The sequence below is a fragment of the Myotis yumanensis genome, unplaced genomic scaffold (assembly GCF_028538775.1).
Source record: "Myotis yumanensis isolate MYYU_CA2020_CCGP unplaced genomic scaffold, mMyoYum1.0.hap1 SCAF_9, whole genome shotgun sequence".
Lineage (NCBI taxonomy): Eukaryota > Metazoa > Chordata > Mammalia > Chiroptera > Vespertilionidae > Myotis > Myotis yumanensis.
In genome coordinates this window covers 17,907,821-17,934,232 of record NW_027223760.1, presented here as the reverse complement: position 1 = coordinate 17,934,232, position 26,412 = coordinate 17,907,821, and the positions used below count along the sequence as shown (strand labels likewise).

The 26,412-nt window shown below is 43.7% G+C and overlaps 2 protein-coding genes across 10 annotated transcripts in view; one reads left to right on the top strand and one right to left on the bottom strand.

Annotated features, from left to right (window-relative positions):
* Positions 1-598: 598 nt before the first annotated feature.
* The window catches only part of CADPS2 (calcium dependent secretion activator 2), a 497,767-nt gene continuing 471,953 nt past the window's right edge, over positions 599-26,412 (top strand). For 8 of the 9 annotated variants that reach the window (XM_070423806.1, XM_070423804.1, XM_070423812.1 and 5 more), the window contains exon 1: positions 600-1,129. In XM_070423806.1, the coding sequence (XP_070279907.1) occupies positions 791-1,129 (339 nt within the window). In that variant the 5' untranslated portion in view covers positions 600-790. Of the gene's footprint in view, positions 1,130-26,412 lie in introns of all 9 variants that reach the window. The other variant, XM_070423807.1, reaches the window with a different exon arrangement.
* LOC139016807 (taste receptor type 2 member 41-like) lies at positions 13,640-14,566 on the bottom strand. Its single transcript, XM_070425011.1, has one exon. It carries the CDS (start codon positions 14,564-14,566, stop codon positions 13,640-13,642), a length of 927 nt encoding a protein of 308 aa, XP_070281112.1.

Below are 26,412 nucleotides of genomic sequence, written 5' to 3'. Positions count from 1 at the left end.
AGAGAGAGAGACTTTTCAAAGTCTCTTCCCAACGTTATTTATTTGGAGAACAGCAAAGGCCCCACTTTTCTGTGCTCCGGTCCCAAACTTGGGTATCAGTTTCGGGTCCGAGAGAGTTTCTGGCAGCTCCCTTATCTGGGGGTGGGGTGGGGCGGGAGGAAGGAAGAGGGGCGGTGGGGTCAAATCTCCCGCCCTTCAGGAAGCTCGGGAGAGAAAAAAGGATGGGCTGGGGCGGTCACGACCGTCCAGGCCACCCCGGGAGGTGGCACACAGAGCCAGCACGCTCTGCAGCTCCCCGCCTTTGCAAGCTGCGCTCCCAGGCACCGGGCGCCGGGGCAGCCGGGGCAGCGCGCGCACGCGCACTCCGCGGCCCCCGCCAGGGCGTTGCAGCCCACGTGTTGCTTGTTGTCGGCGCCACAGGTTCCCCACCTGCGCCGGGCTCTCGGGCCGCTCCGCCCCGACCGGCCGGCCGGCGCTCAGGGACCGCGGGGTGGGCGGGCCCGGGGCCGGCGCGCGGGCTCAGGCCCCGCGCTAACTCCGCCTCTTGAATCGCGGCGGCTCTCCGGCTCCCGCCCGCGTCCTCCTCCCGGCGCCTGCCCGCCCCTGGCGCCCGGGTGGTAGGAAACGCTCCCGAGTCTAACTCGACGTGTCCGGAAAGCCCGGGCCAGTTTCCCTTTCATTCCGCGGCCGCTGCTGCCAGCCGCGCGGCTCCCGGAGCCCCGCGGGCGCTGCCGCTGCCGCTGCCGCTGCCGCTGCCGCCGGGGGTGAGGCACCTGGGGCCGCGGGCACCATGCTGGACCCTTCTTCCAGCGAAGAGGAGTCGGACGAGGGGCTGGAGGAGGAGAGCCGCGAGGTGCCGGTGGCGGCCGGCGGTTCGCAGCGAGCGCTGCCTGCCCCGGCTCGGGAAGGGCGGCGGGACGCGCCGGGGCGCGCGGGCGGCGGTGGCGCGGTCAGACCCGGGAGCCCGAGCCCCTCGGTGATCAGCGAGGGGCGAGACGAGCCCGAGAGGCAGCTGGATGAGGAGCAGGAGCGGAGGATCCGCCTGCAGCTCTACGTCTTCGTGGTGCGATGCATCGCGTACCCCTTCAACGCCAAGCAGCCCACAGACATGGCCCGGAGGCAGCAGAAGGTGAGTTGCGGGCAGGACCGCGCGCCTCCTGGACTTGCCCCTCCCCGGGCGGGGAGCGCTCGGGCCGCGGTCTCTCTGCCCCACGCAGGACGCTGTGTTTTTGTTAGTCTTGGAGGCAGGGGGACCTTTGCGGGGAGGACAGAGTCTTAGCCCCCCTGGGAGCCGGTGGCAGCGGACGCATCTTCGCCCCGCGCTTGGCAGACTCTGTCTGCTTGGCGTCCGTGAGATCGAGACGGACCGGGCAGCGCCGGCCCTGCGGTGGGGCACCCGGCGGGCCGGGCTCTGGCCCGGTTAGAACGCAGTCCCCGTGAACTTGAATTTCTCGCGGCAGCGGTGCCTCCTGCTCGCCTAGCCCAGCTGGAGCTGGACCTGGCCGGAGGTCGGAATGAGTGTAGCGAGTGGGATCCGGACACTTGCGTTGGTCAGAGGGGAGTCTCCACTAGGGCGAAGGAGTGGGAATGTTCCTCGGTGACTAAAAAAAAAACAAACCCAAAGTGAAATGGACAGGCTTCCTATACTGCTTTATAAACTAGGACCTCGGATCTAAACACTGCAGAAGGTACGCAGCTTTGTAGAGGTACCGTGAGTTAGTAATTCCTGGGCCAGCCAGGCCCAGTGAAACGCACTATTGATACAAATAAAGGATTGGCTCATAACCACTTCAAAACAAATGTCCCCTCCCCGTCCCCCGCTCCCGCCCCGCAAGAGGTAAGGAGTTTGTTTCAGGTGAAATGCATGCCAACGACCCCAGGGATTGAATGTTCTGTAGCAGACAAAAAGTAATGGCTCAAATTGCCTTATTAATTGGCTGTTTTCAACAGAAACGGCGTAGTAGACAGTCTCTCTAATACAGTGGTTCTCAACCTTGGCTGCAGATTAGAATCACCTGGGAATCTTGTTAAAATCCTGATTTCTGGGCCTCATTCTCCGGAAATTCTGTTTCTTTGTTACTAATGATGAGGCCCAGAAATCAGGATTTTAACAAGATTCCCAGGTGATTCTAATGTGCAGCCAAGGTTGAGAACCACTGCTCTAATAGAATGCTGAACCTAGATTATTCTTAGAAGGTTCAGTAGAAACATACAGCAGTCTCCTTGGTTTGGGACAAGATGTGGAGACCTAGAGAGATTGCCCAAGGCATGCATACCTGGATGCACAGGTGTTTGTTAGTTTCCTGGAGTAGTAACTTCAGCGTGTGAGGCACTTAGAAATTTGGAGAGCTTTGGAATTGAATTTTGAAAGCCTGCATTTCAGTGTCAGTGCAGTCTTCCCACACCATCCTAACCCTGTGTACCCATCCTCTTAAAACAGGCCCAACCTGAGCAGCTGTTCTGAATCATCCATTTTCAGGGCACGCTTATAGGATGCTTCTCTGCAGCTGGAAGCTAATTACACAGATCCTTCAAATACCTAACTCTCTTCAGATTCACAACCCCAGAGAGGGAAAAGAGGTAGGGATCCTCTGAGTAGACCTCTGGTTTTTGGAGGAGAGAAAGGTGTCAGAGTAGCATTCCTAATCCCAGACCAATTGACATAACCGATGACACCATTCCTCAGGTCAGATTTGAGTGCACCCGGGAGTTTTGGGAGCCTTCCATTCACCCCTAGGCCAGTACCCTACTTTCTCGTCTGTAGCTTGCTGTGGAGATGCAGTTCCCCTCTAACCTCTTCTCAATTCTGTAGGTCAAATGACTTTCAATTTCAGTAGTCATTCTTAAACCAAGTGTAACTTTTGACAAGTATAGGTGCCCCCCAAATGTATTCACACACTTTGAATAATTATAAAGGCAGTGTTTATTAAGATACGTTTCATTTTCAAAATTGAGCTGTCAGCTGTTAAAATGTGTATACATTTTGGGGGGCACGCTGTGATAAGTGGTCATATCAAGTTTACGAATATCATCCAGTCTCCAGTGTTTTTCACTCATACTGCATTAACACTTATTTTTGGTGCGTTAAAGTCTTAAAAAAACAAAGTTTGGTGACATTAAGATGCTGTCCTATTTGGAATATTATCTTTGAAAATAATTGTTTGCAACTTATTAGTGGCTGACTTATACTGTGTGTTCTTGTTGGATTTGGTAATGAAACAAACTCTCCCTTGCTTGTTCAGCTAGGGCAGAGCTCTCTGACGCGGCCTGTTATTTACAGACATGCCTCAGATGTTGCAGGTTCCCTTCCAGACCACCTCAATAAAGCCAGTCTTAATCTTTTGCTGCTGGAGGGTCTTGCCTTCAATTTGCACCACCTCCTCCCCCAAAACAAAAATGCCCCAAACCCACACATCTGTGAAGTGCAATAAAGCGGAGCGCAGTAAAATGAGATATGCCCTGTAGAGTGTAGAATGTTTCTCCAGAAATTGTGTTGGCAAACAGGGGCTTTCCCAACACTACTGCATATGTTCTGCTCAAAAATAATTTGGAATACTTGGAAATTTTTCTAAATGTTGAGAGCATTGAGTGTGGTCAGATTAACTTTTGTGAATTTATTATTATTATTATTATTATCATTATTATTAAGGAGGAAAGCCCACAACAATCTAAGTCGTTCTATTAGTCAAACTTATTCAAAAGTCACCTCATGCTTTTTTTTTTTTTAAACATGTTATTTGCTAAGGGGAGCTGGAGCTATTCTTGGCAGTCAGATTTCCTCCTGGACAAAATGAAATGGGAATAAGCTATATTTTTGCGAATTTGATGCACAAGCCAGTCTTGAATTATACAGTTGGGTTATACAGAGGAAATAACAGGATAATTACAAAATCACCATCTATTGTATACTTTTATACTGTCTTCAAGTAGGCAGACATCCCTTAAAAGGATTTAATAGCTTAAATTGTCATTGAAATGCATATTGCTGCTCACTTCTTTTTTTTATTGAATTGGTTAATAGAATTATACAGGTTTCAGGTATACAGTTCTACAACACATCATCTGTATATTGTATTGTGTGTTTCCCACCTCAGGTCACTTCTTTCAACTTTGTGAATTTAGAACTCAGAAATTGGGATCTGAAAGGGTCCTCATTTTATAAACGAAGAAAATTATTCATCAGAGATAAGAGCCTTACCTTGCCAGTCAGAGCCCTCTTACTGTTAGGGCTGATGAGCCTCAGAGGAGCACAGTGTTGTTTTTCAATTGGCTCCAGGGGCCCACAAAGCTAGTGAAGGGCTCATCCATGAGCTACTTGAGAAAGCTTCTTAGCTTTAAACTCACAGTTGACTAAAGCATGCCTGTCTTTGATTTTGGCTGGGAAATTTCAACGCTGAGGAACAACAGCTGTCACCCTATGCCCGTTAGACCCTCTGACTGACTTTATAGGAAATTCTGGGTGGTGGTGGTGGGGTGTGGGCCAGGCACTGATAAGGCTCTGTATCAGGTGGGCACACTTCCTAAGTGGACATACACAATATGGACGTGAAGTAAATTGCCAATGGCAAAATAGCTTTGTCTGAGTAGTGCTTAACCCTTTGTACTCCGCTGTCCCCTCTCAGGGGACATCGGAATTCTAGCATATCACTCGGATGTCCCCTCTCAGGGGACATTGCAGTTTATTAGTGATTACGGGGAATTGAGTTATTTCAACGCAACTTTTTGAGACATGCATGTTTCCCTGAAGTTTTATCTTGAAATGGCACAAGAAATTAAATCAAAATATCGTAAAATTACTAAGGTATATACAAGAAATGTCAGCAGGTTTTGTGTCGGATGAGAACGTGAGATGCGTGCTCATGACGGTCCGAGCACTTTGCGACGCCACTTGAAAAGAGCGATAAGGGGAGTTTGTAGAAGAAAGGTCGGTTTTTGAACATAGCGCGCACTGTATAGTGAGATATATAATTACAAATAAACAAGTCTACATCTGGAGGAAAAGATTTTCAAAGCTGAGCTCATTTTGGTTTGAAGCTTCGAGCAGTGCACATAGATCTAACGAGGAGAAAATCGGAAAAGTGATTCTTTTCTTAGTGAATAAATTGTTTGGTGAAAGCTATTTTGGTAAATATCATCTTGTCAGTTAGTAATAACAATTAGAAATTTTCAACCCATGCATTTATTCATATTTTTTATTAGAACAATGGCAAAGCGTCCAACCACGAATGAGTCTCATGACACAAGTAGTAGTGAAGATGAGCTCCAGATAGACCTCTATACAGACAGGTTAGAAAGACTAACTGTAGAACAAAACGACAGCAGTGATAGTGATATCGTTCAACCTAGAAGGCGACGAATTGTTCGCATAGATAGCGAAAGCGATAATAGTAGTACGGAAGAAAACACACGGCAACATGACAACGTATCGTCAAGTGAAGAGTGGGAAGATGTTGCCGAATCGGACGTTCCTCCAGCCACGATAAATTTTGATTTACACGAAGAAATAGCCGGACCACAAGTCCGAGTAACATAAAAGAGCCCATAGACTATTTCACATTATATTTTACTGAAGAATTAGTAGACAGCATAATAAAAGAGACAATTATGCCAAAGAAGAAATTGGAAAGAAACAGTTGCATACAGAAAGAATAATACTACGCTTCTTGCGTGGAAAGATAAAATAATTATTACCATGCTCACCAATTATTATAACACAAACCTACAATCTACCCAGAGAACATTACGCGGTGGACATATCGTAACAGTAAGCCTGAAATGGTGTTAGAATATATGGCAAATATGGGTGGTGCGGATCGTGCGGATCAGTACGCTTCGACGTATTGTTTCCTCCGTAAATCGCTCAAATGGTGGAGGAAGTTATTTTTTGGGGGGTTGGAAATGTGTGTGATAAACTCATACATAATGTATCGCATCGAAAAACAAACAAGTAATGAAACGCCAATGACACACCACAAGTTTGTCAAGACACTCGTTGACCAATTAAAGGGCGATTTTTGTGTATCGAGAACGCGCCATCCACATCTTCTGCGGACAATAGATTAAACAATAAACTACATATTCCCGATGTGGGACAAAGAAAACGGGACTGCATTGTGTGTTCGAACAGGAAAACACCTGGTGGCAGGCGTCAAACCACTTATTACTGTCAAACATGCACTAATCAGCCTGCAATGCATATTGGGGAGTGTTACAAAACTTATCATTCTGTACAAAATTATAAACAATAAAATATTGTTTTTTTTGCAAATATACATTCCTCGATGTCACCCAATTCATATAAGTCCAATATCATTATAATACGTTACTTGGTTCCAAAATTATACTAAATAATACGAGGGTCTGTAAATGCACGTTTCCGCCGCAAAGTAGCGTCGAGTAGCTGGTAGCCAATGTCCAGAATGGTTCGGAGTGCAAAGGGTTAAAGTCTCTGATGCTAATTTACCTTGATTACCTTGGCACCATCACACTGCAAAGGGCAGTAAAGATGAACTTTGGGTGGTTCTATATCATTGGGTAAAGGTGGGATCAGTGTTGAAAAGGGAAAACAGTGACACAGATACAGCAAGTCAGTTATTGCTTTAGGCAATTTGTTTGTTGAACCTTTGGAAAACATTGAGATCCAGGAGGAAAAAGTGTTAAAAAAGGGGTTCATGGTGGTTAGAAGGTAGGGAGAATCTGGCAAACATGATACCCACAGGAGAGATTTAGTACATTCACTCACGTAACTGTGGGTTTACAAACTATAATTCTCAAGTTATCACTGTCATTCATATGTGCTTGACTTATGTGGTAATCGTTTTTGGTTAGCAAGGAGTCTGTAGGTTTCTAGTTGGTGGTTGCTCTGTTCATTATTTTTGATTTTATTAAGTTAAAGTCAGATGTTGAGAAGGAGCCAACTATATGGTACCTAATAACTTTCCACATGCTTCGTATACCCACGTTCTTTGCATTTTTATGTGCATTGTCACTGTAATCACACTAAATTGTGCCTTATTAAACCTGTTTATATAATCACTCCCACCACTTCACACAATTTTTCTTGTTAATTCTAAATTTGACTAATATATACAAATAATACTGTGAAATTGCAGATGGGGACGGGGGAAAGTAAGCTCCTTAATTAAAATTGATCAGGAAGAGATCAATTGTGGGGAAATAGTATTGGTGAAATAATTCACAGTGTGCTCTTGCCCACAACTCTCTCCCATCCGAATATTGGGCACTTCTGTCCCTCTTTAGAAATGGTTGTCTTTTTGGGGTTTTGTTTTGATTTTGAATCTTCTGACTACTTAGGTCAGCGGTTCTCAACCTGTGGGTCGCGACCCCTTTGGCGGTCTAAAGACCCTTTCACAGGGGTCGCCTAAGACCATCCTTCATATCAGATATTTACATTACGATTCATAACAGTAGCAACATTACAGTTATGAAGTAGTAATGAAAATAATTTTATGGTTGGGTCACAACATGAGGAACTGTATTTAAAGGGCCAGAAGGTTGAGAACCACTGGCTTAGGTGACCCCCTCCCCCGTTCAGGGAAAGAGCCACTTTTATAAAATATTAGCTACAGATTTACGAAGACTGAGAATCGCTTACCTTATGGCAGGAGTCACTGTGTCTCAATGATTCTGCTATTGTTCCATCTTTGGGGACTAAAATACAATGGTGGCCTGATGCGTTCTCAGGGCAGTGTGTGGAGTCTAAGAAATGAGTAAATGTCTGGGTATGTGGAAGGGTTCCATTTAGTCCACCTCAAAGAATCAGCAACATATAAGATGGGGGAAGGATACTGTAGAGGCAAAAGAGGAATCTTGTAGTTTATAGTTTGCTGTGGAAACTAATGCTCCATAAACGTGTTTTGAGACTACCAGGACTCACCCCCACTCTTCTAAAGAAAGCCATAAAAGGTAATACCTTTTGGTGTGCAAGTAATAACTTCAAAGTGACCCTTTCCCACTACCAATCCCTAGAGGCACGCAGTGCTTGTAGGAGCCCCACAATATCCCTGCTTTCTTGCTTGCAGAGTTCCAGCAGATCTGGGGATGGTATAAAAATCCATCCATTGTGCTCCCTGGGGCTTTGGGATGTTATGGTGCAAATACAGAAGAGAAAGGTATTGTTGTTTGCTGTTGTCCTAAGGGGGGTGAGTCGGAAACCACACATAAAAGTAAAACTTGAGATTGGTCTTAAACAATATCTCAGAGGAAAATGATTGTTGCTTCAACTGATCCATCTAACCCCCCACCAGGGTGTCTTGAGACCACAGAACTTAATTTGGTGAAATGAGTTGTATTAATGAGAACTCAAACAGATTAAATGAAATTGGCATTTGCTTTTCTCTTTCAAAAAAATCAGCTGTAGTTTTAATACACAATGACTGCCTATAAAGTGAAATATTGTCATGCTGTGGTTTCACTTCAGCTTTTGTCTGTCTGTTTGTTAATGGAAACAGTCCTCTTCATTTGTACACTCACAAGATAAAAAGCACACTTTGTAAGGTCATTAAAGACCTTGAAAGCAAAACAAAAGGAAGCCCATTGCCAGGTTATGAAATATAGGCATTCTGAGTGGAAAATCCTACCAGCTATTTGGTTGTGAGGCAGGTCTCTTTTGAATTATTGTGTTACTTTATATGCATTTCAAATTAATTTAGACCTTTCTTTGGGGAGGAAGAGGTGGGTTGCATAGCCACATGTTATTTCAGTTTTTAGGCTAGAAAAGGCCTAATGATTGTAAGTAGTGGATGCATTATTGAAACAAATGACACCTTCCCCAGGGTTTTAGGAATATTTAAGAATCAAATTATGGAATTGTTGTCTTAAATCTATAACATTTCATTTTATGATCACTGTTTAAGTTACCTAAGGGTTTGACTATGATTTCCTTTTTGAAAAGAAAAACACCTGTGATTCTTATCCTTAGCTGCACATTAGAAACACCTTGGGGAACTTTAAATGCCATTATCCAGGTTGTGCCCCAGATTAATTAAATCAATCTCTGGGTAGGCCTAAAGCTTCCCAGGTGATTCCAATCTACAACCAAGGTTGAATACCAATGTTTTAGACTGGAAAGCTACAGGGAAATGGCTTATTTTCACTTAGGCAAGGTGCAAGTATTTGATTAAGATTACTGAGTAATTAAACCAGTATTCCATATTAAAAAGGCAATAGGAATGCTCTCATAAGGAACAAAGAACCCCACACATCTTAATAATCTAGGAACCACAGAAGACCCTGAATAGCCACCATAATCTTGAAAAAGAACAAGGTGGGAGGTATCACACTCCCTGATATCAAACTATACTACAAGGCTGTAATAATCAAAACAGCATAGTACTGGTATAGAAACAGAAACATAGATCAATAGAACAGAATAGAGAGCCCAGAAAATAATACCTACACGTACATGGTCAATTATTCTATGACAGTGGAGGAAAGCATATACATTAGGGTAAATAGTCTTTTCAATAAATTGCGTTGGGGAAACTGAACAGATTTGCAAAAAAAAAAGAAACTAGACCACCGTTTCACATCATATATAAGAACGAACTCAAAATGGAAGACAGTATGGAGGTTCTTAAAAACTTTGTTGTGCTTTTGTTTTTTAGAAGTGAAATAAAAATTATTAGTGATAAGCATAAACTTCAAATTTGGTAGAATTGAGACAAAGACCAAAGTAGCAAGTTTTTAACATTAAATTGGGTGCTTATTAAGTTTAGCTGTCTTTCATTTCAGTTGTGAATGAAACAATCAGACTCAAAGAACTTGTACAAATACATAAACTGAAAAGTGGGATGCAACCAGGTTTTGTAATGTTTTATCTCAGTGGAAATGTATGTCTCCTCTCCTACATTGTCTCCCTTTTCTTGGTTTGGCTTTCCCACACTCTGTGTTCTCTGTCGTTTGTGGGAACCTGTGTGTAGGAGAGTAGGGCTCTGCCCTTCACTGTCCTCTCTACATTGCTGTCACCTCATTTATCAAATGACTAATACTTCAGCAAGATGCCATGAAGATCATGTAAGATTTCTGAACAGCAACTAGTATAGTGTCTGGCATGGAGTAGATCTTCAAAGAGTTTTTATTTTAAATTTTATTTTCTCATTGCTTCAGAAAAGAAATTTTTCATTCTATAAAGCGTATTGCATTTAACAAAAAATATTTGAACAGATATGTATGCTAGGCACTATTGTAAGCACTGGGAATAGAGATGTGGACAAGGATTCCTCAGGAATTTATATTCTAGCAGAGGAGATGGGTGATCAACAAGTATATGGATCTACATAATAAGGGTATCTAGTGACTGTGGGAGGGAGTTTGGCATCACTGGCTGTTTCAGGTCGGGTGGTCAGGGAAAGCCTTGAGGAGCAGGTAGTGGTTGAGCAGAACTTGAAATTAAGTGAAGGGTTGAGCAACTTGAAGATGAAGAGTCTGGAGAGATAGGGCTAGCTTTTATGAATTCTTTAGGTGACGGTAAGATAAGAATTTAAGTGTGATGAGAAGCTATTGACAAGTTTTGAGCAGGTTCAAGAAGGGATCTAAGATTCTGAAAAGATCTCTTTGAGATGAGAATAGATAGTGCCACTACATTGCAGAACTCTAGGGTATACCAGTTCCATGGAATTTAAGGCACTGCCTTCAAGTTGTACAGCTGTGAGAATAGACTAAAGGGGCAAGAGTAGAAGCAGGAAGTTGGGAGTTAGGAGGTTGTGGCAGGGGTTCAGGTTTAAATAGGGTTGTAAACTAAAAGGTAATATGGAATGTGGATAGTATTTATTCAACATGATTTAACCAAGTTCACAAATCCTATCTAATAATAGACAAACATGGTAATTAACCATACCTCTGCTATGCTTGCCATTGGCTAATCAGGATATGCAAATTAATTGCCAACAAAGAAGGTGGCCGGCAGCCACACAGCTGAAGCGAACATGAGGCTTGCATGCTCCAGTGATGGAGGAAGCCAAGGTTCCCCTCCTGCCGCGGCCCAACTCTGAGCTCCGGAAGCAACAATGTTGCAATTATAGAAGCTAAACAAACCCCAGATACCTACTTTCAGCCAGCTGCAGCCTCAGAGCTTAGAGCGCCAGTGATGGCAACAGAGTTTCAATTATAGAAGCTAAACAAACCCAGATACCTGCTTTCAGCCAGCCACGGCCTCAGAGCTAGAGCCGGCTCTCAGCTCCAGTACAGCTATAGAAGGTAAATAAATCCCAGAAAAAAAAAAAAGAAAAAAAAAAGAGGCTGGGAGCTTCAGTCGCCCGCCAGCCTGAAAACGGCCCTCAGCACCTCACCTAGACTGGCCAGGCACCCCAGTGGGGACCCCCACCCTGAAGGGGGTACGACCAGCTGCAAACAGCCATCAGCCCCTCATCCACGCTGGCCAGGCACCCAAGTGGGACACCCACCCTGATCCGGGACACCCTTCAGAGCAAACCAGCCGGCCCCCACCCATGCACCAGGCCTCTATACTATATAGTAAAAGGGTAATATGCAAACTGACCCTAACAGCAGAACGACTGGGAATGACTGATCACTATGACACACACTGACCACCAGGGGGCAGACGCTCAATGCAGGAGCTGCCCTCTGGCGGTCGGTGCGCTCCCACATGGGGGAGCTCTGCTCAACCACAAGCCAGGCTGATAGCTGCCAATACAGCGGTGGTGGTGGGAGCCTTTCCTGTCTCCTCAGCAGCGCTAAGGATGTCCGACTGCAGCTTAGGCCTGCTCCCCGCTGGCAAGTGGATATCCCCGAGGGCTGCCGGGCTGCCAGAGAGATGTCTGATTGACAGCTTAGGCCTAAGCCAGCAAATGGTCATCCCCCGAGGGGTACCAGACTGCGAGAGGGCACAGACTGGGCTGAGGGACCCCCCCCTTCGAGTGCACAAATTTTTGTGCACGGGGCCTCTAGTATCTATATATATATGTTAAAAGCCTAAGCATCATTACAACTGGTCGACCAGTCGCTATGACGTGCACTGACCACCAGGGGGCAGATGCTCAGCATAGGAGCTGCCCCTGGTGGTCAGTGTGCTCCCACAGTCAACCTCCTGCAGCCCCGCCCGCTGGTCAGCCAACCTCCCACGGTCCGTCCCCGCTGCCGGCAGGCCAACCTCCTGGGGTCCCTTCCCCCTGCCGGCAGGCCCCCCGATAGGCCTTGATCACCATCCAGGCCTTGGGATCCCACCTGTGCACGAATTCATGCACTGGGCCTCTAGTATCAATATAAAAAGAGAGAAGACATGAACAATTCATAAGTTAATACGTTCGTCTACCAGTAATTGCTCTAGTAATAAAAAGAAAGCACATTAAACAAGAAGACTGTTTTGATTAAATTAACTATTTTAAAGTTGTAATGCTCAATACTGGGAAGGACAGGTTGATATGGAAACTTTCAAACTTTATTGGTGAACATGAAATGGTAGAGCATTTCTGAAATGCTATTAAGCCTAAGGCCTCAAGACTGTTTTTTTCTACTTCCGCAATTCCTCTTCTATAATAACTCAATCAGAATAAAATATGATTCAAAAATCAATGTTCATTTACTGAATGCTATTAGTGGCAACACCAAAGTATGCATCCACTCATTCACCCTAATTTTCACTCCAAGAGATTAAAATTTCTCCTTATCCAGTTACCAGTTGGTCTCTGAAATTTGCACACTGGTGTCTTTTAGCAAAAACTTTCAAGCCTGCCTTAGAGGCACCCAACTCTACTTAAAGTTTTCTACAAAATTATTTCTAAAAACAATTGCATAGTAATTGGAGCAAACTGTTTTAAAACATTTAAACAAAGATTTAATAGGACCACTATTTTACTTTTAAAAAATTAAAGAAGTTCAATAGTTTTTTAACACAAACTAAGTGAAATTCTTGAATGTTTGTTTTTCAGAACAAAAGTACATGTTTATTCTATTCACGTGTGACTTGGTGACATTTGCTTGACGGGGGGAGAATAAACCTGGAAAAAGTCTGGCTGCCACTTAGACTTCAGAGAGGAGAAAATCAAACTCAGAACAATGGAAATACCAATTAAAAAAGAGATGGGGGTAGTGTAAAGAAACCTTGCAGTGGCTTTAACAAAATTAAAACCAAATTACCCAATCTTGGTGCGAGGAAGAATCTCCACAAAAGGAAGGGCGTTTAGACCTCACAGCCCAGCCACTGTCTACCACACCTGTCCCTTAGTAGTAACCTTGACTTTATCCTCACGAAGGTTGCTGCTTCCCCATCTACACCCTAATCCAGTTGTGGACATATTTTCTCTTAATTTCCCATTAGGCTTTCACGATAAGATAGTATACTTACTTAAGACATTTAACTGAAGGCTTTCTCTCAACACGAGAATATACAAACATAGAGAATAGCACAAAATTTTGTATCCTGACCTTCTGGACAATATTGGCTCTCTGGACACACGGGTCCCTATGTTAATAGTGTCCCAAGAGAGGTATCATGCTCAGTGTTCCCAGATTTTGTTCTCCTTCTCTCCTTTCAAAGGAGGAGCCCACAGCATGATCCAGTAGACATCTACCTATGAAGATATTTCCATGTAAATGGGTTGTGGTTCTGTCATCCTCTCTTGAGTCTCTTCTGGGAATGAGAATAAGGAGACCATGGCACCTAGACCAGCCAGAAGCCCCTGGCCAACAGAAGTAGCGGCCTGAACACCTCTCGAAGCCTGAGGTTGCTGAGGATGAGGATAAAGGGATGAAGAGATGTGCACAGGTAGGTTACAATTTGCCATGGCCAGAACCAGTCATTCTCTGTTGAAAAGAAGCCTACAGCATCAACAATCAGGGACATGAAAGACAGAATGTAAAGAATGAGGAAGAAGATGAGTGACTTCAGAGCTCTGGTGTGAGCCTCGGTGCTGGCGTCTTGCAGGCTGTGGGCACTTTGCTGCATTGTCTGAGTATGTCTCCTCAAAGAATGAATCAACAGTGCAGTCGCGACCAGAAAAACAGAGCAAGGAATCGACAATGTGACCAATTTGAGGGGTAGGAAATAGTGAATTTCCATCATATTGACCCTCTCCATGTAGGTCATATTCTCATAAACTTCTCTAATGAAGAAACCATGATTCACAGCGTAGTTTCCCCAGAAGAAGAGCAGGGTGACGATGGTGGAGATCAGGAGAGAGCCCAGCAGAAGCCAGGGCACTGACCTTGGGAACCTCCACTTCAGCCAGAGGAAGGTCGGGTGGGTGAGGTTAGCAATCTTCATGCAGAAGAGGACACTGAGCCAGGTACCGAACCAGAAAGTAGCTGAATTCAGGAAGTCCCAATGGAGACCAAAGAGCTCCCGTGCAGGACCCTTGCTGAACTCCCCCGGGTGGAAGAAGGAGTAAAAGTTGTGCACCATTCCAACCCCCTGCAGGCAGAAACGGGAGGCACCCAAGCTCATGAGGATCATGTCAGAAGGGAGCAGCCTCCCAAGCCGCCTCCACTCTCTGCTCAGCACCAGCACAATGAAGCCATTGGCCAGGATTCCCAGGAAACACAGCAGGACAAAGAGCAGCATGAAGAGGGCTGTGAATGCTGGCTGCATTTTGGCCCCTCCTCTGGTCACCAGCCTTGCGCCTTGGTCCTTGGCCTCCTTCCTACCCCCATTCACAGTCCCTCTTTTGATTTTTCTTCAGGGGATGTGAAAAGAATGCTCAGGCTCTGCATTTGATCCAGAGCTCACTTAAAAGGAAGATGCTTGGCTATGGCTATGGAGGAAAGGTGAGCTTGGCCCAGCAGGATGCAAATTTCTCACAGGTTCAGTTACCATTATGCTACCAACCGCCCCTGATTTGGTTTTTCTGCTTTTGCATACATGTTGCCATGGTTAACATCAATGCAGAGGGCTTCTCAGGGAGTCTGTGATTGAGTTTTATCCTTCTTATGCCATCCTTGGGTCCTGTAAACACACACCTCCCCACCAGGTCATTTTCAACAATATTAAGTATATAAGCCAGAAGTACAGAGAGACATTAATATGCCAAGACCTAAGCAAATAGTGAAGCTAAAGAAGTCTGGATCTAGCCAAGCTTTCTTGTTACACGTCCATCCTTCCCTAGGAGTAGTCACCCCCTTCAAACTCAGTTACCTTAGTAGCAAACCTCTTCTTAAATCCTTCTTGGCCCCTGAGGTATAAATGATTGACAATGTTTTAAACCAGTTGCATGCTTCCACTGAGAAAATTCATTTCCTCGTGGTTATGGGACTGAGGAGCATCTGCTTCTTGCTGGATGTCAGCTGAGGGTCAACCTCAGGTCCTAGTGGCTGCCTGAAGTCTTTGCCAAGTGGGCTGTTTCAACACGGAGGCTCAAGCCAGCAAAGTGAGTCTCTAGAGAGAGTCTTAAATATCAAAATGTAACCACAGGTGTGACATCTTATCACCTTTGTTATAGTCTATTAGCCAGAAGCAAGTCACATTCCCCACAGACACTCAAAAGGAGGGGGTTATACAATGGGGAGGATACCAGGAGTGGGGGACATGAGGGGCCAATTAGAGTCTGTCTACCAAACTGAGATACTGTAGCTTACAAGGCATGAGTGAGTACTGTCCTCTAATACCAAATGAAAGAGGTCCCAGCCCTAACTGGATAGCTTAGTTGGCATCCTCCCAATATGCCAAGGTTGCGAGTTAGATCTCTGGTCAGGGCACATTCAAGAATCAACCAATGAATGCATAAATAAGTCAAACAACAAATTTACCTCTCTCTCTCTCTCTCCCTCTCCGCCCCCTACCCCCCTGCTTCCTCTCTAAAATCAATAAGTAAAATTTATTTTAAAAGAGAGATCCCTATGAGACCATGTTAAAAATAAAAATAGGATGGACCTAGAGAGCATTATGCTAAGCGAAATAAGCCAGTCAGAGAAAGATGAATATCACATGATCTCACTCATTTGTGGAATACAATGAACAACATAAACTAATGAACAAAAATAGATCCAGAGACAGAGAAACATGGAATGAACCATCAAACCTCAGAGGGAAGCAGGGAAGGGGGCGGCGGGTGGAAAGGGGAGGCAGTAAGAAATCAACTGAAGGAATTACATGCATGCATATTAGCATAACCAATGGACATGGACACTGGGGCAGTGGGGGCTTGTCCTAAGGGATGGGAGTGGCCGGGAGGGGTTACTGGGGGGAAAAGGAGACATATGTAATACTTTAAATAATAAAAAAGAAATTAAATAAAATAAAAATATTTTTCCACATTAAAATAGATTCAAGTCAGTCCATACTCAAATGTTTTGTTAAATATATCAAATTTGTCCTTCTTCCACATTTGTTTAAAGTATTTTTGTTTGTGCATCATAAAAAAGTCAGCTAAGAAAATTAGTCATACAATTAGTCAAATAATATAAAGGTTGTTATCACACAGCATGAATGTATAATTGTACTAAAAATAATTTACAATAAAAAGAGAGGGCCCATTGAAATTGAGTGAATATGCATTTTTATCACTCTCAGATATCTGTTCCTTTACAGTTTTCACATTCATTCATTCACTCAACACGTATTTATTGAGCACTTATACACACAGGGCACCTATTCTAGACAATGGGAACAGCAGCAAACTAAAGAGGTGGGATTCCTGCTTTTATGGAACCTGCAGTCCAATGGAAGGTAACAGACAATAAGGAAACACAGGAACAAGACACTTTCACATAATAATCGGTGCTTTGAAGAAAACAGAAGAGTAGGGAGAGGGAAAAGTGGTTTTCTCAGGGGGTAATCTGGCCTGAGAAGCCTGAACAGCTAGAGCTTTTCCATGTATAATGGGACATATTCATAATATCACAAACCATAATTTTATATCATTCTCTTCCACCATTCTTTTAAACTGTATTTGGCAGGGAATCTTCTCCTGCCAGAAAATAAGAACTCCAGCAGACCATATGACTTTTCCCTTTACTCTTATCAAATAGGTTGTCCCAAGATCACTTCAAATCACAAAACATCCTCAAACCAGAAGGTGGACATCACCGTACAATATATGAATACTAGAGGCCCGGTGCATGAAATTCATTCATGGGAAGGGGGGTTTCCTCAGTCTGGCCTGCACCCTCTCCAATCCAGGACCCCTCAGGGAATGTTCGACTGCCAGTTTAGGCCCAATCCCAGTCAGACATCCCTCACAATACAGGACCACTGGCTCCTAACTGCTCACCTGCCTGCCTGCCTGCCAGCCTGCCTGATCGCTCCTAAACTCCTCCAACTGCCTGCCTGATCACCCCTAACCGCCTCTGCCTGCCAACATGATCGCCCCCAACCACCTCTGCCTTGGCCCCCACCAAGGAGGACCAGAAGGAGGACCAGAGGGCAGGAAGATGTCTGGTTGACCCGGTCTAATTAGCATATTACCCTTTTATTAATATAGACTAGTGGCCCAGTACACAAAATTTGTGGACAAGGAGCAGGGTCCCTCAGCCCAGCCTGCACCCTTTCCAATCTGGGACACCTCGGGGGATGTCCGACTGCCAGTTTAGGCCCAATCCCACAGGCAGTCGGACATCACTCTCACAATCCGGGACTGTTGGTTCCTAACCACTCACCTCCCTGCCTGCCTGATCACCCCTAACCACTCTGCCAGCCTGCTTGCCCCTAACTTCCCCCCCTTGCTGGCCTGCTCGCCCCCAACTGACCCCCTTGCTGGCCTGCTTACCCCCAACCAGCCCCCCTGCCGGCCTACTCACTCCCAACTGCCACCCCCCCCGCCAGCCTGCTCGCCCCCAACTGGGCCCCCCTGCCAGCCTGATTGCCCCCAACTGCCTCCCACTGCTGGCCTGCTCACCCCCAACTGCCCCCCACCTGCCAGCCTGATTGCCCCCAACTGCCCCCCACAGCTGGCCTGCGCACCCCCAACTGCCCTCCCTGCCTGCCTGCTCGCCCCCAACTGCCCCCTCCCCCCCCACCGGCCAGATCACCCCTAACCACGTCTGCCTCGCCTCCGCAACCATGGCTTTGTACGGAAGGACGTCCAGAAGGTCTCCCAGTCTAATGAGCATATAACCCTTTTATTAGTATAGAAGATTACATACTAGTATCACCGTTCCCATTTTAAAGGAATGATAACAGCTAGATCTCACAGTTTTGATGTTTGGCATTCACATTTTCTTCCACCTCCTTTGTCCTGCATGCTACACAGATTATAAACCTATGTTTGTTTAGTTCTCTGTCTTGTGCAAACCTTGTATTATTGTAGGTTAAAATTTTTATCAATAACAGGCTATAAAAAAAAGTCATACAGAAAAGGCAGTATGGTTCACAGACCCTGAATTAAAGTCTTGAAAGCATTTTAAAGAAAAAAACAACAACTTTTCAATTTCATTTTAAATTTCAAGCACTGTATGTATAGCAGTCTCTAAAAAGTGGGTCTAAGTTATTGAAAGTTGTTTTTGAATAAATTAACTTGCTAAGTTTTGTTCAAGTCTTTCTATAAAAATAAGAAAAATACATATTCTGGAAACCTACTAACTGACAAAAAAGCCATCTCCAGCCAATTTACTTCTTTCAAAGTTAAAAAGCTACATATTTTTTTCTTTTCTAAAAATGGAACATGTTAACACAGATTTATATTTAGGCATAAGAACCAGAACCATTTCCAAGGACAAGTTAGTTAAGACTCCCTAGTTTCTAGATCTGAATTCTTTCTTCATATATTTTCAGATGATTTTTTTTAATGAAAGCATAGGTTATGAATTTTCTACCAAATGTGGTTTATATACTTACCATAACCTTTGCTGTATAGAGTATGTCTCTTATCAACCCTGCAGTGCCATTTCATATTTGATATCCCTTTGATCCCAAAATTATTTAGCAAAATTTTAATTTCTGTTAGAATTTTATCCCACATTTATTAAATGGATTTAGGCAAGCAAAGAAAGGCTAAATTGTTTCTACTCTTTAATATTTATTTAACTTTCATTTAAAGACTACAGTATATATTTAATACTCATTGAACTTTAAAGACTACATTTTATGTTTTTCACTTTCATAGGCACTTAATTTATATAATGTTTAAGTAATATTGTAGATGTGCATTCATAAATATTCAACATATACTCACTCAAGCTTTTTGAAAGTGATAGTCAAATTTCCTAAAATTATTTGTTGGCCTATTTGATCTATTTCGAAAGAACTAAGTTAAAGTCCCTCAGTTGACTTTTAAAATACAAAATAACATACTTCTAGAAGTTTTAGCTTTATAGATTCTATTGCTATGTTGTTTTGGATCATAAAAGTTTGATGACAACTGTATTTGTTCTCAGCATGCTGTACCTTTCATCCAGGGGTGATATGTAAAATATATAATAAACAGTCCAGCACAGTTATCTGTGAAAAAATTGAGATTTTACTGTATGTAAGCTAATGAATTAGCCTACCATTGTTTTACAGATACTGGCCCAAGACAGGAAACTCCTGGGTCAAAGACAAAGGATGTTGTTATTCACAACACAGAAGGCAGCATTAGCATCATGTTCCTCTGGGTTCTCCTTGCCAAGTCCCACAGGAGCGACACAAGGTGGCTCAAAGAGATGCCATACGTGCAGGCATTTGTGTCACAGCTGAAGATTTCTGGAGTTTAGGAAATGCCAATATTTTTAAAGGGGTTACTAGCACATAAATCTACTCAAACTGCATCCCAGAGGAAGGCAATATATGTAGTACCCCCGATTAGGAAACAAACCTCCCTCTGTGCCAGAGAGATACTTTACCTTTTTTTAAACACAGCGTTTCTTTCTTACTAGTGATGACCTGTAATTTAGCGTATCCGCACCTATATTTGCTTATCCCATCAAGAATTAATACTAAGTATATGATCGTTTCCCCTACTAAAATAGGACTATACACAAGGTTTTAATTTCCCTTCCCTGCCAACCTCCTAAATTTTACTAAGGTTAGATTCCTGATCCTTTCAGTAGTTCAGCTCTTGAATTTTGAATATCTTTTCCAACAACTACATTAAGATTCACAATCTCCTATGAATTTAATCATATTCTTACTAGCTTCAGTATTCACTACTGATTCTTCCACTCTACTTCTATCTTCTGTATTATGATTCTTTTTTCGTTTGGGTAGAGTATGTCTTCAAGTTCTAGTAAAGCTGGTGAGCACAGAGATCTCAGACCCGTAAAACAACAGGTGTGTGTGTGTTTTGTCCTATGTGAGTTGTCTCACTCACCTATTGCTAGGGAGCAGCCCACCACAGAACCTCAGTGCACACAGCAATTAGCGTTTGTTCCCACTCACTGGCCTTCAGCCGGGTGGCTCTGCTGCATGCTTCTGGTCTCATCCTGGGGAGAGGCTCAAGGAACAGAAGATACCACAGCACGTTCTTCTCAGGATGGCAGTCAGAAGAATTTAGGGGGCCATTTCAAACCTCTACTCATATAACATGCAAGTAAAAAAGCCAAGCTTGCTCTAACAGGTTTGGCTCAGTGGATAGAGCATCGGACTGGGAACTGATAGGTCCCAGGTTCTATTCCGGACAAGGGCATGTACCTTGGTTGCGGGCACATCCCCAGCACGGGGTGTGCAGGAGGCAGCTCATCAATGTTTCTCTCTCATTGATGTTTCTAACTCTTTATCCTTCTCCCTTCCTCTCTGTAAAAAATCAATAAAATATATATATATATTTTAAAAAGCCAAGCTTAAGTGAAGGGGCAAGAAAGTAAACTCTGCCTGGAGGGCGAGCATTTGCTGGACAAGGTTCTAAACTGTGTCACTCGTCCTCAATACACTCACTCCATGGCTCACAGCCCCTCTCCCCACCGAACAAATATTCCTTCTGGGTCCTCAATATTTGAGTATCAAAGCAAGTAAAGCCAACTGCAGCAAATGCCCCTTTATTTTGTGGACTGTGCTTAGTACAAAAGTCAGGAGTCACACATGCAGAATTCATTGATACATGTGAAGGGCCTTCATTTTCTCTCCCAATGGAACACCTCCTCACATACCCACCATGCTCCGAAGCCCTGCTACTCTGAAACTACAGCCTTACTTAAAAAAATAAAAAAAAATAAAAAATAATTTAAAAAACCCTTTTGGCTAAAATTCATTGACAGGTTACTTTCTAAGGCAGACTCATTCCTTCCACTCCATGTATTGAATCAAGGGCTAGTTAGCATTAACATACCTTTCTCCTTATCTGATCCTGTCTGCTGCAGAACAGCTCCAAATTCCTCCAAATCTCAGGCTACTCACTGGCTTCCTTCCACATTTTCTAGCACTGTTGTCAGTTGTTGTTGTTTTTAGTTTTTATGTAACTATTGGCCTTTTCTGGGGACGAAAGGGGGCTCTATAATAAATCTGATAACGCCAGTGACTAAAAGTAACCTCCCAGGGTGGTCTGATCATAAATTCCTCACTGGGCAGAGGATGGTGGGTAGTTATGCCCCAGGCCTGTCACTTCTTTAGTGAAAGGTTTGAACCAAGCCCTGTCATTATTCTTGTGTATCATGGTTAACACCCTCTGAAAAGCCAAGAATACCCCTGGAAGGTATAACCAACCTCAAGAGAACACAAAAACTTAACTATCCCGTAATCCTGTCCTTGCGTGGCTTTCTCCCACCTTTATGTATTTTTCCATAGATTCCCTCCCTAACTTCAAATGCAAATAAGAGAAACTGCAAAACTGTCATTCTCCAGGGCATCTGAGATATGGCTTCCTGGCAATTGTCATCAGTTTGGGCTCAAATGAGCTCAAAAAATTCTCTACAAGTTTGAACGGTTCTTACGTTGACAGTATAAATAACATCACAATTGTGATTTTCTTTTTTAAAAAAAATAATACTTTTTCTTTTCTGCTTCACTTCACATCTGTTCTGATTTCTCTCTCTGGGCCTGCAGGTCTTATACAGAGTGCTCCAGTCTACTGTGGCTCCTTAATCTGGATGCACACCAGATTCACTTGGGTGGTGGGGAAGTTTACAATTCCTACTGCCTGTTGAATCAGAAACCCTGGAGGAGGTGCTGCTCCGGCATTAGTACTGATGTAGCAACTCCCGCAGGTACCACCAGAACCAGAGCCCTCACCCGATTCCGAGTCTCATCACGTGCGCTCTGTAAAGAAAGAAGGCCGCCAGTCCCTTGAAGAGAGCACTCAGGCCTACCTGTCCTCTCAGGCTCTGGCCACGATGCCACGGCTAGCCATTCAGCTCCCTCCTGGACTTCTAGGGGGTCAGAGACATCCAGCATACTTTCTTTTTTTTTTTTTTTAATATATTTTATTGATTTTTTTACAGAGGAAGGTAGAGGGATAGAGAGTTAGAAACATCAATGAGAGAGAAATATCGATCAGCTTGCCTCCTGCAAACCCCCTACTGGGGATGTGCCTGCAACCAAGGTACATGCCCTTGACCGGAAAAGAACCCGGGACCCTTCAGTCCGCAGGCTGACGCTCTATCCACTGAGCCAAACCGGTTAGGGCCAACATACTTTCATACACCTACTCCCAGGAACCTTCAAGTCTCTGAAAACCGGGCTTTTTTTGGGATCTGCCTCTGTGAAGTTCTTTATCCTGTGGTTCCAACACTGTTCTCCCAGCAAGGCTCAGATCACTGGAGAAAGCTCCCATCATCTCCCTTCCCTGAAAGCCCCCCTCACACAAGGACTTTCAATCAGCTGCCTAGGTCCTTCTCGCTCAGAGAAGCCAGGGAACAAGGTTCTGGCAGAAAAGATAAACCACACCCAGATCTGCAAACGTTACCTCTTCAGAGGAATCTCATGGGCTCTGATCTTATATGTTTCCTATGTTTATAGTCAACATCTAAATACAGTTTTTGTTCATGTAAGTGGCAAATGAGCATCTTTGGCGAAATGGGTGAGAGGCCAGAGAGAGAGGAAGGTAGTTCTGCTAACAATGAACATTAGATGTCAACTGACCCTAACAGCAGAAAGACTGGGAATGACTGGTCACTATGACACACAGTGACCACCAGGGGGCAGACGCTCAATGCAGGAGCTGCCCTCTGGTGGTCAGTGCGCTCCCACATGGGGAGCTCTGCTCAGCCACAAGCCAGGCTAATGGCTGCCAGTACAGCAGTGGTGGTGGGAGCCTCTCCTGCCTCCTTAGCAGCGTGAAGGATGTCTGACTGCAGCTTAGGTCTGCTCCCCGCTGGCAAGTGGACATCCCCGAGGGCTGCCGGGCTGCCAGAGGGATGTCTGACTGCCAGCTTAGGCCCAATCCCCCGGGGAGCAGGTCTAAGCCAGCAAGTGGTCACCCCCACGGGGTCCCAGACTGCGAGAGGGCACAGGCTGGGCTGAGGGACCCCCTACCCCCGAGTGCACAAATTTTTGTGCACCGGGCCTCTAGTACATTATAATGAGCAATATGCTAAAATACTGTTATTTTGAAATTATAACATGCTACAAATATTTAAGCTTTCTATTAAAATAATGTATTCAAGTGGTTAATAAGACAAGTCTTGAAGATCTTAACAATAAAAGCAATAGTTCTCTGGCTGGTGTGGCTGTGTTGGTTGATATCATCCCATGCACATTAGGGCACATACCCAGGTTGGGTGTTTGATCCCCTGTTGGGGTGCGTGTGGGAGGCTGATGATTGATGATTCTCTCTCACAAATGTTTCTCCCTCTCCCTCTATCTCAAAAAGTAATAAAGTAAAATATTTTTTAAAAAGCAATAGTCCCCTGTCCCATTTCTCTCCCTTCCTAGTCACATACCCAGAAGGAACCCTTTTCACTCTTAACTAGTAATGTTTCAAATGTTTCATAAATTGATGTAAGATGCTCACACTACTTTTCCTCAGACTTTAGCCATTATTTCCTATAGAAGGGGCAGGGTGGGAAGATTTAACTCGTGCACACAAGCAACTGGCTCCCCTTTCTTCTACTTGGAATTATTTGTTGCTGCTAGTGACTCCAATATGTTCTTCCCTTCTTAAAAGCGATAAACTTTTTTTTTTTTTTTTTTAATTCTCTTTTATTTATTTATTTATTTATTTATTTATTTAATCGCAATAGACTTTTTAGTTGAGCTTATGCCTGCCTGGCTGAAGACTACATTTCTCATCTTGCCCTCCTCCTTTTTTGTTAACCATGGGACTGAGCATGATTGACCCAGGGAATGTGGGTTAAGAATACAGCCCTGAGGGATGCCAGCTTTGTATCTCCCACATGATAGCAGGACCAGGTTCCATGAGACCCTCAGTTTTCATGAGGAATTGTACAAGGCAATATCTTTGTTTTTACAGAATTCGGGAGGACAGGCCCTAGACTGCTGAGATTTCCCTGAGGAGGGCAGAAAATGAGTCTTACCAGAACAGGAGCAAGTATGTGGCATACAAGTTATGGCTTTACATTGTTACAAATTGTTGCTGACTGGGAGCAATCAGGGTCTGATATCTGTTCCAGCTTCTCTTGCAGCTAGATTAAGCCAAAAGACTAAGTTCAGGCTTGTGGGCTATGTATGGAAGTGATGTGGGCCAACTCTATGGGCCATTCCCTGAAAGGGGGGGGGGACATGTCCTCCCTGATCCCTTTCCCCTTCCCACTGGATTATCGTCAGTGTGGCAGTAGTTAGAGCAGCCATTCAGACTAGGAGATAGTTGCCACTTACGGTGGATAGCAAAGCAACACATTTGAAGGAGCCTAGAACCCTGATAGCTTTGCAGAGAAGGGCTGTCACACAGCTCAGACTTCTAAGTCAGAGAAATGAACTTCTGTCATGTTTATGCTAACCTTTTTAAGTCAAAGGACTTGATTTTAGTTGTTATAAGCGGTCTGTTATGTCCATATCCTATCTATAATTAGCTTTATAATGTAAGTAATATACTTACTCTTTTATTTCTTGCTCCTTTCTCTGTAGACCTTATGGCTGTAGTTTTCCTGCTGTTAGTGTTACTTGATGTTCACCTCCCCTCCTTTCTGGGTACTTCCCCACCTTTATCTTCCCTTGCAGCTACAGGTGGCCATGTGACACAAGTTCTGCTATATGAGACAGGAGACAATTGTCTTGTGACTGAGGGAAATACTTAAGGGAATTTCGGATGTGCTGGCTCGATCAGACACACTTGATTCTGAAACCATTGCTAACAGAACCTGCATCTAGACGTTTTTCTGTGAGAAAAATATTCTCCCAATATTTTTTGCCAATATATTGCTAATTTACTTTGTTCTATAAGAATCATTAGGATCTCTGCACTTTGTTGAGTAGTTGAGTCTAGAAATTCAAAATTAATGGAGTTTACATTATCAAGACTGTTTTTCACTACAATACCACATAGTATGCTTGGTTGCATTCCTTTTCTTACAAAACTTTGTATTTTTCTTGGAGTTTTGATTTGTTTTTCTTCTCTACCCGTCTTGTCTCCTTTCTTTGCCTCCTCACAGTGGACCAAATTATAAGCCAGTGGTTCTCAAGGGGGATGGTAGTAACCTTTAGCAGATGTTTAAAATAATTGTGACCCTAGCTGGTTTGGCTTAGGGGATAGAGTGTCGGCCTGCAGACTGAAGGGTCCCGGGTTCGATTCCCATCAGGGGCACATGCCTGGGTTGCGGGCTCAGTCCCCAGTGGGGGGCATGCGGGAGGCAGCTGATCCCTCTCATCATTGATGTTTCTATCTCTTCTCTCCCTTCCTCTTTGAAATCAATAAAAATATATTAAAAATAAATAAATGGAAACAATCGTTAAAACAAACTTAAAAAAATAATTGTGGGGTGTTTTTGGTTTTGTCAATGATTAGGGGTTGCTAGTGGTATTTAGTAGGGATCCAAGGATTCTACAAATCCTGAAATGCATGATAAATTCCATCTTACATGGTATTTGCATGTCCACTTAGACACTTACGTTGGTTAAGATAGTTTATAATTATTTGAGTCACAGAGATATGTAATTATTTTTTCTAGAAATACAACTCTTGGGTAAATGGAGGGTAGATTGCACTTTATTTTGTTAGGAAGTTTTCTGAGAATTGCTCATCGTTTTTGGAAATAATGTCACCAACAGCAATGATGCTTGTGACATTTGTGTTATCAATGCAGGATGCTTGTGTCAGCCTTCACTTACAGTTGTCACATTCTCCTTGATTTTATAGATGTATACAAAAACGATTTAGCCCTTATGTCAAAATGTCAAAAGTAAAGAATAGTGCTGACAACAGTTAAATATTTCCTAACTTCCCTTAAGTTCAGATTCCTTCATTATATAAGAGGGTCTAGGCATCGAGTTTATGTTCTAGACCAGCTATGCCTAAGCATTTACATACTAAGATACATGTTATTTCACTTTATTATTTCTATTCCAGTTAGGATCATGTATTTATAATTTTTAAAACATCTGTGCAGATAATATAACCTGGTAATAGATGTTATTTCTGCGTAGCAAAAGGGTTATTTTGTTTTCCTTTAAAATTAAAAAGGGGCTTAGCAGGGCCC